The following is a 14,665-nucleotide window of genomic DNA, read 5'->3' on the forward strand; positions in this document are numbered from 1 at the left end:
ACTTGTGTTGCATATTTCCATCTCATGACTGGCTAAAAAAGATCAAAGCTTTTTTATTCCATATTAAGAATGACAGAATATTACAGCAAACATGCAATAAGGAGAAATGTAATAAGCTTTAATAAAAGATGATAATAAGGTTTGATAAGAACTTTTGGAATGTCACCAAATCTGGAATGTAAGATGAAAGCATCTGCATGTAGAGATTGTAGTGTGTTATTTGGAACCCCACAGAGCTAAACTGTGATTAGAACTACATATTTTTCCATAAATTAGCTTTTGTTTTGAATTTCCTGCTGAGATCACATGCAAGTTGATCGAACGTGCAAGTCAATATATAGGTTTTCTAATCCTTTGCTGTTTGTTAGGCTTCATGATATCACGATTACAGCGGTCCACTTGTAGATCAAAGGTATGCAATTGAGGCCAAACCAAAATAACCTATAACCCCTTTACAAGGTGATTTAGATCTATCCATTATATACCTGAATTGTGCAATTATGTAGATGCATAAACCAACCACTACATGCAGATCGACTTGCAAAACCATGGAATTTCCACTCAAATCCGTATTTAAAACCAGAATGGACACGCCGAGTTCACCGTCAGAGGCCTTTTTACACAACTCTACCGTACCTCAACACCTCCAATATAAACTTGTAAGCCATCAGCTATCTGCATAAGCAAATAGTCTTGTGCAAATCCTTGATTCAAACCCCAAAGGTTTAAGTCAGCTCAGTGATTGCGGCCATCCCCCTGCTGAAACCTCTCCACCACCCTCTGTTTTAGCTCAGCTCCTCACAGGGACATAAGCTCCTCACTACATCACCAGGAATCACGACTGCCTAAGCCGCTGTGCGGCTGGGCCAGAGACACACAGGAGGGACGGGCTACCAGGCAGAAGGTCCTTTGTTATACAGTCATTAATGTGTTTTATGGGCATGGGAATAACACACCATGTTCCTCTGGAGAGGCCTCACTATAGCGAGGCACGGCTTTTATGAAACTATTCCTGTAAGCAAAGATATACTGTAGGTACAAGAAAAAGACTACTAATAAAAAAATAAACAAAATCATTAATTTCTCACATATGATTTACAAAAGGAACCTACAACATAAAGACAACCTTTCTGTTAATTGTTTGTAAGGCCAGTGACTGTTGCTTGCAAGCCAGTTTGTAAGCCCCTTTGCGTTTTTTTAAGAGCTACGTAAGCCTTGGGAAAAAAAAGTTAAGATTACAGTTTCACATTGATTTGCCTCTCCCCCGGCCCCTTAAAATAAAATCAGCCACGACACTGAACTATGCAATCTTACAGGTGCTATTAAGAACGGGCAGTCTTTGCTCTAAAGTAGCAGTCACTTATAAAATTGATGGAGAAAACCAACTACTCCTTTTACTGTGTGGAAAGAGATTGGATCAGTAATAAGGATGTGTTTTAAAATTACCCTTGATTTTTGTCTCCAGCTGAATTGAAATAACAAGAAGGATTGTATCTATCCTTTTCAACCACGTGGATACCTGCATATCATTACCTCTACTTGAGATTACTAACAGGAGAGAGAGAGAAAAGAAGCTGCCGGGGACCAAAAACCTGGCAAATAAGTTGAAAACATAAAGAGCTATTCCTTGGCAGTGTGAAAAGATTTGGAGCGAGTCAAATGAGGACCCACTGTCCAGCAAAATTACCTCAATAAAAACTGGTGTGAAACTTAGCATTTCAAAGATGAAAGAGAAGATGAAACAACAGATGAGTCTGGAGCTTCCACAAGCGAAGATAAATTTATTGTACCCACTTATTGCGTTACACTTCGTGGATCTCATCTAAATCAGCAGTTAGTAAAGGGTGTTAACTCTACGCAGCTGGCTGCTGTTTTAGAGTTTTCAATGAGCATTATTGAAATAAAAAGACTACTCTTCCTGTACCATAGTAATGGTAACTTGGAAGTGTTTTTCAATAAAAAACACAAGAAACATATCTGTTCCTTTATTTAAAGGCTTGTGGAGCTAGCTAATTCTCCAAATGACTGATACTCACAATACCTACCCCACCATATTACTCCTTCTATAAAGTTAGTAAAAGACATGCTTTTGTGTGATCCTATTTCATCAAATGTTGGCAAAACCACTTTGGTTTTCTTTGATTTGGTTTATTATTGAGGAAAATTAAGCATTTCAAATGCAAATGTCCACATCATCTAAACACTTGTAGCGCATTATGTTTTTTCTGAATTATAAAACTACGAATGCTGTTAAAGGTGAGATGACATCTCTCCTAAGAGATGGCATTTTTGTTGGTTTCTTTATTTTTATGAATGAAGTTGTGTGAAATGCCATCAATGTAAAAATGAAGGACCTCATATTTAAAGATTTCTGGCTCCTTCAGAGGGCACCTAACTTTCATCCATAATTAAGCACTACAGTGGGGTCATTACACCTATACAACCCCTGTGTTCTTGCAATCTCAGTCATAAATGTAACATCAAATCATACTGCTCACAGCAAGTTTGGACACATGTACTTGACCTTTTCATTCTAAAGTGCTCATGTATGGAGAGGTTTACCAAAATCCCATCTAAATCACACAGTTTTAACAGCATGAATTTTTTAAAGCATTCAAAAGAGACCAAGCAGTTCTCTTCATAGAAAAGATTCAAGAAAAGACTGCAATGTACAGAAAAGATGCGATTTATAACAGACGCAATTTATACATGGAACCACCAGTTTTAATACATGTATTATAATTCACGTCTGACAGCAGAGAGCACATCTCTAAGGCCTGGCTTCTTTCTTCACGGACATGAGTTAGAAATGAATGGAAACTACTAGCAAAGAAGAGAAGACTGTAATCCCATGACCACAACAACTTGAGTAACCACCTGTGCAATTTAATCTCTGCTTTACAAAATCTCTTAAAAATAATGTTTGAAGTATTACATATGCTTACGTACTACTAAAATAGACTCACGTTTACCTCCATTGACAAAATAGAAACTACATATCTAAATTATTCTAAGCTTGCTATGTATGCAAAAAAGTAGCCCGTGTAATTTAACTTAATTTCTTATTAGACTGAAAAATTGCTACTATTTGGGGGTCTGCCAGGAGGAGTGCAGAAGGGCCCAGACCTCTGCATAACGTGCTTGCAAGAGATTTCAGCATTCCTGAAAACACCGCCCAGATTTTGAAAAACCATCACATTGCATCACAGTATGACGGCAGAAGCACATGGTGTGGGACAATGACATCATGTCATCTTGCAGTTTATTCCTACGCCTGTTATATTGCCAGGATTACTGAGTTTCAATTTGCTCCACTGGGCAAAAGCAGAAGGGTGACAGGACTATTGCCAAAAACCTTGTGATAAATCTTAATTAGAATACAAGCCTTTTTCGGAGCAGAGGTGGGTATGCTCCTTGACGGATTAACTTTTTTAATCCCTTGAAATCTTGTCAAGTCTCTTTTAACCTCCTGACTGCCAATTACATGTTCCTACATCCTTCTGTGTGAGGATTATCTTTCTCAATGAACATTTTACTCTCAGTGCCACTAACAATAATAGCATGTGACATTCACAACACCAATCAAATATTAATGCCGTGCACTCCTGAAACAGTAAATATTCTATTATGCTTTGTGCTTAGTCTGAAACACAGTAACAAGATCTTTGCTTAAAAAACATCAACCAAAGGCATTATCCATAATGGTATTCTTGCAAGAGACAAGAAAGTATATTTAAATGTTCATGCTTCAAGACATAGATGTTCAACACGTTTAGATTTTGTACTATTTCAGTGAAAGATGTCAAAAAGATTTTCAGCCCAATAAGGTGGTGAAGCATAACAACTTCATTTTCTGACTACTCATCCTCTCTGTCTTCCAGTTTTGAAAGAAAGAAGGTGGTAAACATAAGAAATTACATCATTGTTTACAAAATATTTCCATGCTAAGGAGGTACAATGAGCTCATCAGGAATGCTGTAAGCATTCTATGAAACTCACACAGATATCTAAAATCAGTCATAGCTATGGGATACCTACAAAGGGCAATAAATTTATCTCAGGTTAGACATAGCTGAAAGTCTCTGCAATGCAGAAAGTCAGGAAAGTTCTACCTTTAACACTGAGCTTCAGGTTAAAGCATAAAACCACTGTGGACAGTCACATGTGTATCTGAATGCTGACAAAAAGCACATGTCAGAAATGACTGAAAGGAGTTGCCTGAACGGATGTTAGTAAGGCACAAATATAAATTATCCGGCTTTTATAGTTCTGTTTTTAAAGATTATGAAATAGTGAAATGGAACCGGGACATTGGTACTTCAGACTTCAAGGACTTTCCTAAGGTCCACTCAGGATGCTAAAACTCTTTAGAAATTTCAGGAGGTGGTATCTACCTGCTAAATAATCATAGAATCATAGAACAGTTAGAGTTGGAAGGAACCTTCAAGATCATCTAGGTGTCCCATGGGAAAGGACACCTCCCCCCAGCCCAGGTTGCTCCAAGCCCCGTCCAGCCTGGCCTTGACCACCTCCAGGGATGGGGCAGCCACAGCTTCTCTGGGCAACCTGCGCCAGGGGCTCACCACCCTCACAGTCAAGAATTTCTTCCTAATATCTAGTCTAAATCTCCCCTCTTCCAGTTTAAAAATGTTACCCCTCGTCCTATCACTCCACTCCCTGATCAAGAGTCCCTCCCCAGCTCTCCTGGAGCCCCTTTAGGCACTGGAAAGGGCTATAATTGTGCTGTACTGCAGTCACCAGGTGTATGATCACACACTGAAGACCCAACTGAGGAGACTACAAACCCTTTGGTCCTGCCTTGTAGTTAGACCACATACCTGCTCTCCTGACAGAGAAAAGCGACCCGTGATGGCACTGATGTCTAAAACAAGAGGCAAGCAGATTTCTTCAGGTGCAGAGCAGAGCTACACATGCGGGGAAGGCAGTGCCATCAGAGGCACCCAGCTTCTGGCTGCCCATGACATTTGGAGCTGAGCGAGACCTGGAAATGCCCATTCTGGACAGAAGGAAGACATCACTATGTACCCAGTCCACAGCTTCGTACTTTGAGAAGCTGCCACTTCCAATTTCCACCAAGCCTGAACTAATATCAGAAACCTTTAATTTGGGAAACGTAAGGATGACAGGGAACACCGCTGCTGCCTCCAAATGTACTAGAGACACCCAGAGTCTTCTCCCTGAAAAGCCCCATGGATTGTTAAAATGAGAAGTTGCCTACGACTTCGCAGGGAGTGATGTACTTTCTATAGTGCTGGAGACAGCGGCTGCCTTCACAGCTCCAGATACAGGCACGTATTGAGGAAGAATACAAGACATTGCTGTGGTTCTCCTAAGGGCTTGGTGCAGTCAGACATCACCAAGAAGTCAGGCTTAGATAGCTGATATGCTTCCTCAGAAAGGTTGATAGAAGAGAAGTTTCCCTGCTGTGGATTTTTGGATGGTAGTTTGAATACATTGTGATAGGTGGATTTGGTAAACTGTAAAATCACAGAGCACTTTCTTCAAATGATGACAACAGACCAAGAGGAAAGGCAAAATATTTCTGATGTTTTTTAAAGAATCAGATATATAAATGTATTAGTCTACCTCAATGCCTCTAATCTGATGGAAAGAGAAATGGGGTGAGAGCATAAATCTGGCAAATTGTAAAAATCTGCCACGTATCTGCAGACAGGGAACATATTTCCAACCCCCACACCTCAGTGAAGCTTCAGTCAGAGCTAAGGACCCAGCACAACCTAGGGAAGCAGACAGAAATGGGGAGAGAATGAGGAAAATCAAAAGTTCTTGATGAACCTCTCGGTGACAACAGCATTACAATACTTACAATTAAATGCAGGTCAAAGAGAAAAACAGTTTCTATAAACACATAATGAAAGCAAAGGTGATTAATGGCAACTACACTACATTCTCCCTCATGCCTGTTAATTACAATACCTATGCTGGGTACTGTAATAAAAATTCCATTTAAATGGCATTATTAATTAAGTTGTTTTCCTCATTCCTGGCAGTAACTGAGCTTTACAAACAGCAGAATAATGTTAACTTGGCATTGCAATCAAAAAGAAATATTATATTGTTCTTTATTGATGAAGTAAAATAGATTCCTTTTGATTACAGGTATATTTAGTCATTGCTTTAGTCACAAAAATTCAGTTCTATAATTGTTACGGTTGCAAATCTGTTAGTTTTGGGGAGTGTGGTTCTACTCCACTACGACCTCTGCCACCGAGCCTGGCAGGAAAGGCATCTGGTCCTGCGCAATCTGGGAATAGACGTGAATGCCAGCAGCTGTCACACTAAATCCTGAGTAATATGGGAGAACCGCAGACAACAGCTCGGAAACAGCACTGGAGACATGGAAAGTTAACCTCAGCCTGCAGAACCAGGCAATTTTCTAATTTTTAACAATTATTTAAAACACACCGTCAGGATAGTTAATTGACCCTCAGCTGTAATTTTCACACCCTGCATCCTTCTGTGTCAGTCTCCTCTAATGATTAAACTTGTTTGCTATTTTAACTGGCCACCTCCTTCTCCTCTTTCTACCTTAAAACCTCTTACCTTAAGTTGCTCTGTTATTATTCTCAATACATTTTTGAGACAATTCTGAAGACAGCTGCCCATTATTAGAAATCTATTAGCATATAAATTTTCAGCTTACTTTAAATATCTTGAGATGATGATAAAACAGCAACATTTTCAGATGGCCAAAAAGCATGAATGCACAATATAATAACCACAGAATAAGCACAATGTATCTATTTTTATACAAATGTGGAAAATATGAATTATCTGTAATTATCAAACACGGCTTTCAAGTCTGGTATCTCTTTTCCATTCACATTTCATTTGCAATTTGCGTTATGACTGTATGGTCATCTCTGTCATGGCAGAACAGCAGTTCTTCCACTGTTTCTCACAGAAAGAAATATAAACTACAATATATGCTTTCCCAGAAGATGTTTCAGTTGTTAAGTCTAAATGTTAGCTTTCTTTTCTGTCCAAAATGGATTTGCTTAACTGTTCACAGCAAGAGGTAGTGATAAAAATAGTCCTGTGGCCTTTTTAATTAAATAAAATTCCTTTTTCCATTTTTTTTTCCCTACAGAAGAGATGTCCTTCTGTTATCACTGATATTTAAATATTTGCTTTATCACAGAGAATAGCTGGCTGGTGTATATTCTTGTCCTGACCGTTGGCTGCAGAGCTAAGGCTAACAAACCGATCAGCCCGAGGTACACAGAGGATAAAACACTCAACAGACTTGGAAGTATGACAGATTCTTGAGAAGAAGTCAGGACAGCAGATGCCTGACTAAATAGGTCAGGTCTCACTGTGCATTCAAAGAATGTTTTTTTACTAATTGAAACCTATTTAGTAGACATAAGACAACATTCACGACAGAAAACTGCTTGCCTCTTTGGTTCCGTGCACAGTGAAAATGGCACTAACTGCTTGTATTGACTTTGACAATGTTAAGATAGTGCCATTGGCAATGGAGGATCAATTGCCAAAGCACTTCCTGGGGAAGAAAGAGGGGCCCTGAACTCCCCAAATTCCCATTAATTTCATCCAGTTGTTGAATCCACACTAAAGAAGACATAATGGAATTATAGAATGGTTAGAGTTGGAAGGGACCTTAAAGACCACCTAGTTCCAACCCCCCTGCCCTGGGCAGGGACACCTCCCACCAGCCCAGGTTGCTCCAAGCCCCGTCCAGCCTGGCCTTGAACACCTCTGGGATGGGGCAGCCACAGCTTCTCTGGGCAGCCTGTGCCAGGGGCTCACCGCCCTCAGCGTAAAACATTTCTTCCTAATATCTACTCTCTTTCAGTTTAAAAGTGTCACCCCTCGTCCTATCGCTGCGCTCCCTGATCAAGAGTCCCTCCCCAGCTCTCCTGGAGCCCCTTTAGGCACTGGAAGGGGCTCTAAGGTCTCCCCGGAGCCTTTTCTTCACCGGGCTGAACACCCCCAACTCTCTCAGCCTGTCCTCATAGGAGAGGTGCTCCAGCCCTATAATTAGTACAGTACCAATCAATGTGTTAATATAGCCGGTCAGAGTCTGTGCTATGCAACAACATATTGCAAACAATGTCTCCTCACCGACGTAGTTCTCTGTAATTGCACAGGGGATTTTTCTGTTAGAAAAAAAACCCTCCCAAGAACAACAAACTCCTCCCCTCAGTAGAACCAAGAGTGGACAGAGAAAGATCCCAGAAGGTAGAACTGAAGGATGAAGGTTACACATGAAACTTTGATTTGATGCCCATGTTTGACCTAGGAGTTGCAGCTACAAAACTTTCCCTTCGTTCATTCCCTGCAAACGATGGATGCTGAATGAGGCAGTAAGCCATGGGGAGACGAAGGACAAAGTTCTGTTTTGTCTTGCACATTGTGAAGTTGGACTATTTTTGGCTCTTACACGTACTCCCTTTAAAAAGTTTGGGTAAAACTATTAACGTGTATATAGAAAGAGGTCAAGCTAACGCAACTTCATTATTTCCTACTTTTTCATGGCTTGGATTTAATACTGCTCTTCCCGGCCTTCCAAACAGGGAAAAAGATACTAAAGTGTTCATGTTGGGAAAAAAAGAGGTCGCGCTTTAACTTGGTTGCAGATCTGATTACGGACAGCAGTTAAGCAAATGAGCAGCTTGAAGAAATATCAGTGTAATCTTGATCCCCAAATGAAGCAATTTATATTCTTTATTCCCCATCTTTTTAACCCATTCTTTCAGGGAGCTTTTCTTTGAATCCTTTACTCTAAACCGGAGCTATTTTTTAATTCCACTCTTCTAAATGTTGCTGCGCTATCTTTTGTTCAGCACTTGCATGTTTCTGTTGCTTAATTCCTTGTTTCTCATCTGTTTAACAGACAAAGACTCCAAACACAGGACCAACATTTTCCATCACTCACTCCTATTTTCTCTAAAAATTAGCAGGTCTCATTGACGAGACTGGTAAACTTAAACATTTTGTACATTGCAAAATGGTTAAGAGAGACCACGAGGGCTGGAAAACAAGAATATGCAGGGAGGCTGTAAGCGAGACTTGCTTTCCTTTAGACTGAAATAACATTTTCAATTCCTTGTGACCCCCAAGACTGCATTAAGTGGCCCTAAAACGCAGCGTTTGCTCTGGTCTCTCCCCACGCTGACATCCTCTGCTCTCACCTCCTCTTTGTAGACTTTGTAAATGTAGGATTCTTTCCTGTCAGAGTGATGGAAGAAGTGCAAGACAGACCAGACTCTCGATGCAGCTCCTTCCTCTGGCTGGGCTAATTGGCGGAGCAGTAATTGACTGAGCAGTTCTGCAAAGGCAGACACAAAGTCTAGCGAACTGTCTCTTCTGCCTTATGTTGCCTGAGCAGAGGCAGCGGGATCTGAAGTCACTTTCTCTACCCTATTGTGGTGGGTTGACTGTAGCTGGATGCCAGGTACCCACCAAACCCACTCTATCACTCCCCTCCACAGCTGGACAGGGAAGAGAAAATATAATGAAAGGCTCATGAGTCGAGATAAGGACAAGGAAATCACTCACCCATTACTGTCATGAGCAAAACAGGCTCAGCTCGGGGAAACTAGTTTAACTTATTACCAATCAAATCAGAGTAGGATAATGAGAAATGAAACCAAATCTAAAAAACGCCTTCCCCCCACCCTTCCCTTCTTTCCAGGCTCAGCTTCACTCCCCATTTCTCTACCTCCTCCTGTTGAGTGGCGCAGGGGGACATGCAATGGGGGTTGTGGTCAGTCAGTCCATCACATGTTGTCTCTGCCGCTCCTTCCTCCTCAGGGGAGGACTCCTCACACTCTTCCCCTGCTCCAGCGTGGGGTCCTCCCACAGGAGACAGTTAAATTCTCCAATGTGAGTCCTTCCCACGGGCTGCACTTCTTCATGAACTGCTCCAGCGTGGGTCCCTTCCACAGGGTGCAGTCCTTCAGGAACAGACTGCTCCAGTGTGGGTCCCCCCCAGGGTCACAAGTCCTGCCAGCAAACCTGCTCCAGCGTGGGCTCCTCTCTCCATGGGGTCACAGGTCCTGCCAGAAGCCTATTCCAGCGCAGGCTTCCCATGGGGTCACAGACTCCTTCAGGCATCCGCCTGCTCTGGTGTGGGGTCCTCCATGGGCTGCAGGTGGATATCTGCTCCACCATGGACCTCCATGGGCTGCAGGGGGACAGCCTGCCTCATCATGGTCTTCACCACAGCTTGCTGGGAAATCTCTGCTCTGGCGCCTGGAGCACCTCCTCCCCCTCCTTCTTTGCTGACCTCGGGGTCTGCAGAGTTGTTGCTCTCACATATTCTCGCTCCTCTCTCCAGCTGCAATTGCTCTTGCGCAGCAACTTTTTCTTCCCCTCTTAACTATGTTATCCCAGAGGTGCTACCACCGTCGCTGATGGGCTCAGCCTTGGCCAGTGGCAGGTCCATCTTGGAACCAGCTGGCATTGGCTCTATCAGACATGGGTGGTGATTCTAGCAGCTTCTCACAGAACACTGTAGCTCCCCTGCTACCAAAACCTAGCCATGCAAACCCAACACGCTCATATCCACTGCAACTAAAATAAGCCTGGGCGTGACATGTTCATCTCTTTGCCTTTCTGAGAAGGCACCGGTCACACCACCATTCAGTGGGAGAGCGGTCCTATTAGCTCTGCAGTCCGCAGCTGCCACAGTCACACAGCAGACGTCAGCCACATGATGTTCCTTATCAATGCGTACCGGCATATTTTGCAGCGAGGGCTGTAGCGTTTTCACGCTTGTGGCAATGTCTCTCTGTGAAGTTCAAAACATGTCTCAAACTGGTTTTACAAATGTGACACGCCATCTCAGCTGCTGTAAACCTCAGCAGGCGAGCCAGACCGCTGTGTTAGAGGCATGTCGTGGGATGCTAGAGGTCACACAACACCGCAGTCCTTCCCATCTTTTTATGTTAAGGCCAATTTCCTACTGAGTCGTTTGGCTTTCACACCTGTGCTATGAAAGGGTTAACCAAGATGAAGGATCATTTCCGTCTTACATTAATGATTTCCACCGATTTATACTTGGATGGCCTATTAAATGGAGAGTATTTCTGATATTACATCTGTAGAGATGGGAAAACCACATACATGAATGAGTGTAATCCATTCATGGTTTTATGGACCCAAAGTTCTCTAGAGAGCGTCCCTGAGTGCTGGATTTTACATTTAGATTGCTGAGTTAGCCGAAATATGTGTAATATCACCAGTAGGCAAAGAGCTCCCTATTGACTACGGGCAGAGGAAGGCCCTTGTGCACTGTTTATTTCAGGAAGGCCGTGAGCTGGCGCGCACCCATGAAATGTCGTACAGCTATATTTGGGTTTTTTACAGGGTATCTGAATAAATGATGTGTGGAGCTGAAAGCTCTCACTCACTGGGAAGCTCGGCTCGTTTTCCCGAATACAGGAATAGAGGCGCATTAGACATGCTTATATTTCTTAATGCGCCTGTGGGAGAAATAATCCCGTACAGCTATCTTCTTGTGCCCCTCTGATTCATAAGTAATCTGGCTCTTTGGGGCTAGCAAAGTGTAGAGCTCAGCTCAGAATCAGGTCTTCAATATTTTACTATCTGTATGGCTGTTTTTCCCAGTTCTTGACAGCGATACTTCACACCGAATTCCATCTTTCGTGTTCATGTATTTATTGAGTAGCAGATGTTTGTGTCTGATGACTTACGAGGCAATATTATGGAGACTGAGCGCAATTAACGTGCTTTATAAATAGGATTATTTCAATCCCACTTTAAAAAAAGATGTAGCATCAAAGCTTAAGCCTAAACGCCACCTTTATACTCCTGTGCACATTCACACAAAACAACCCCAACTCCGGTGACAGACGCTGGACAGCAGTGGCCAGCCCCACATTTGCATCCCGGCCTTTTGCTGGTTGGGACTGGCAGCTGAGGTGGAGACGGTGCTCAGGGGCCTCTGCTCTGCTGGGGCAGAGAGGAATTTCTCCAGCTCCTCAGCAACCCAGTGTCTCGCATTGTTCGCAGGAGCTTCAGCACAGTCAGAACTACTTCAAAGGCTTCATACAGCTTAGGCTGTGCCTTGGACTGAAATATAACAAGCCGGTTTCAACAAAGGCAATGAAGATTTAAGAATCATAAGGCCCTCTGGGTTTTATTCTTAGTTTATACTGATTTTAAAAAGAGGGAGGGAAGGAGAGATTGACTGGCCTCTATTTCCTTTCCTTGACTTCTTAAGACTCCGAATCTGAGTGCAACCCATACCAAATTCCAGACCTTATATTCCCAGAACTGTGGTGACTTAAACTCCTAATTAACAAATCAGTTAAAAGAAAGTCTTTGAAGACCATTTATGGACTCAGAGGTGAAAAAATCTGTAATCTGGACAAAGCCACAGAAGAAGTTACAAGCATAAAAAGAGCCCGCTCTGTTTCCTTATTGAAGTCAACAACGTTTTTCTCACAGACAAGCACTGCCCCCATTAACTGCCTAAACCTCGAATTATATACTATTTATAGCAAACATTTATGAAATTAAATAATTAAAGAGATGAAGAAGTAAAGGAAATCCTCCGAAATAAAAACTGGGAAATGGAATTTAACAAACAAATAGAGAAAAGAGAGAATAATTAAAAATAAACAACCCACAAGAGAGGAAGAAGTCTCCATCTTCTCTGCATGTTGTCCTTTTGGACAATTATTTTCCCTATCTTGCAATCAAAAGTCTGTGTTAGACTTCTGCTCTAGCTCTATACACAAACATACGCGTACGTAACGATGAAACAAGTGATAGTTAGCATTCCTAAATGCCGTGTTAGTTATACTTCATGCAAAACGAGACGAAAAGAGTTCCATGGATATGCTGCAAGCTATATTCACATTACGGAATCTTTACAGTCTATATTTTACACATACTTTTGTAAGAACTAGACACCACATAGCTTAACTGCAGTTCAGATACTTCTTTGAAGTTAATTCACCCACTATCATGCCGCAGAATGCTTACAAAATATTCAAATGTTCTACTTCCTCTAAACAATTGGGACTTTTCATTAAATCATTGTTGTGGTTTTTCCTGGGACCAGAAACTTTGCTAGTTAAAGGTTAGCATGGCACAGTCCATATACAATCCATCAGACGTCACTATACACGGTGACAATTATAAAAAGTGGGACTCACCTATAAAGTAGGACAGCAGTATTGCCAGCAGCACTGAGACCCCTACGGCACAGAGCGCAGTGCATTTCCAGCTACAGTACTTCGAAGACTTCTTGAATTTAAAAGCACTTCTGGATAGAGTGTTCCTAGGTAGTGGCCGAGTAGGAGGGGAATAAACAGAGCCGGATGCCATCGTGTACCCTGGCGTTGCAGTACTGAACAGCGGTGTGGTCCCTGTTCCTGTTTTGAATAGGAAATGCCTGTGGAAGAAAGAGTGTATGGTAAAGTATAAAAGTAAATAAAGCTGGAGCAGAGGCAGTCATACCTCTTTTGTTTAATGTTGCCTGTTTTTCAAATAGCTAACAACACCCCATCTACAAAGGGGCACAGAAGCAATACTCGTCGCAACAATTTCCCTTTAAGAAAAGGCCAACCCCCCCCAAACATTAGTAATACGCTGATATCCAGACAGGAAACAGAACTACCCAAAATACGGTATGGTAGGGAGGAGGTCTCTCAGAGTTTATCTGACAAGTAGGGACAGGCTTTCTGCTGCTGTTTATTTTTGTTGGCTTCCGCTACAGACTACAGGGAACTCCATTAAAAAGTCAATAATGAGCAATCTGACTATAGCCCACACTACTTATCACAGCTTTCCTGGGTTAAGTACAAAGAAAACAGCAATCTCTTATATACAAACTTTGGCAACTTTGCCAAAATTAGTCAGTTAAAAGTTTTTTTTTTTTTGCATCCTAAATACTCAGTTCACTAATGTCTATCTCCTCGCACATAATCCTACCGTAACAAGATCTGATTATGGATACAGCAGCTAGTTACAGCCCGGGAAGTACTCTAAAGAAATATATTTAGTAAGTGCTCCAAAAGAACCACTGCCAGCAACAGAAATGAAAAGCAAAGCCAAAGTTAAGATACATTCTGTGAGTTACCACTAAACTTAATTTTGTTCAATTAAAATTTCTAAAGGAAATACTACCCCCTAAGCCTATCTACAATAGAATCCTTTAATTTTAGTTCATGCACGCATAATTATTTTGGAAGAGCCTCTAAGCATGGCATACGCTACCTGGAGTTTTTCTCCTGACGCCGGTATAAACTCTACGAACAACAAAGCCTCAGCCAAAACAAAGATCTTTGCACCAGGGGGTTTTCCACCAATTTTTTATGTTGGCAACTTTGTAGCGTAAGACTTGGCCTTACCTAATTAGGCTTTGCAAAATTAATACATTACAGCTAAAAATGGTAAGAAAGCACAGGGTGGAGAATTTTGAACTTACCAAGCGCACGAAGAGCTGAACAGAACTAGAGAGGTGTTTGCATTTTTTTAATAGGTAAGAGACACTCATGAATTGCTGATACCCAGGTCCTCCTAAAGCCAAGGGCATGCCTACCCTGTGTTAGCCTACTGCATGCCACCTATACACTACGGGCCAGGATCTAGCACCAAACCAGCTAGCCGGGGAGGGGAAAGCCCT

General features: G+C 42.0%; 1 protein-coding gene across 1 annotated transcript in view; it reads right to left on the reverse strand.

Annotated features, from left to right (window-relative positions):
- The window catches only part of TENM3 (teneurin transmembrane protein 3), a 127,862-nt gene extending 114,435 nt beyond the window's left edge, over positions 1 to 13,427 (reverse strand). The window contains exon 1 of the mRNA XM_082481979.1: positions 13,194 to 13,427. Within this exon, the coding sequence (XP_082338105.1) occupies positions 13,194 to 13,365 (172 nt within the window). The 5' untranslated portion in view covers positions 13,366 to 13,427. The remainder of the gene's footprint in view (positions 1 to 13,193) is intronic.
- Between the last annotated feature and the right edge of the window lie 1,238 nt (positions 13,428 to 14,665).

Source organism: Vanellus vanellus (assembly GCF_965231255.1).
Source record: "Vanellus vanellus genome assembly, chromosome: 4".
Taxonomy (NCBI): domain Eukaryota; kingdom Metazoa; phylum Chordata; class Aves; order Charadriiformes; family Charadriidae; genus Vanellus; species Vanellus vanellus.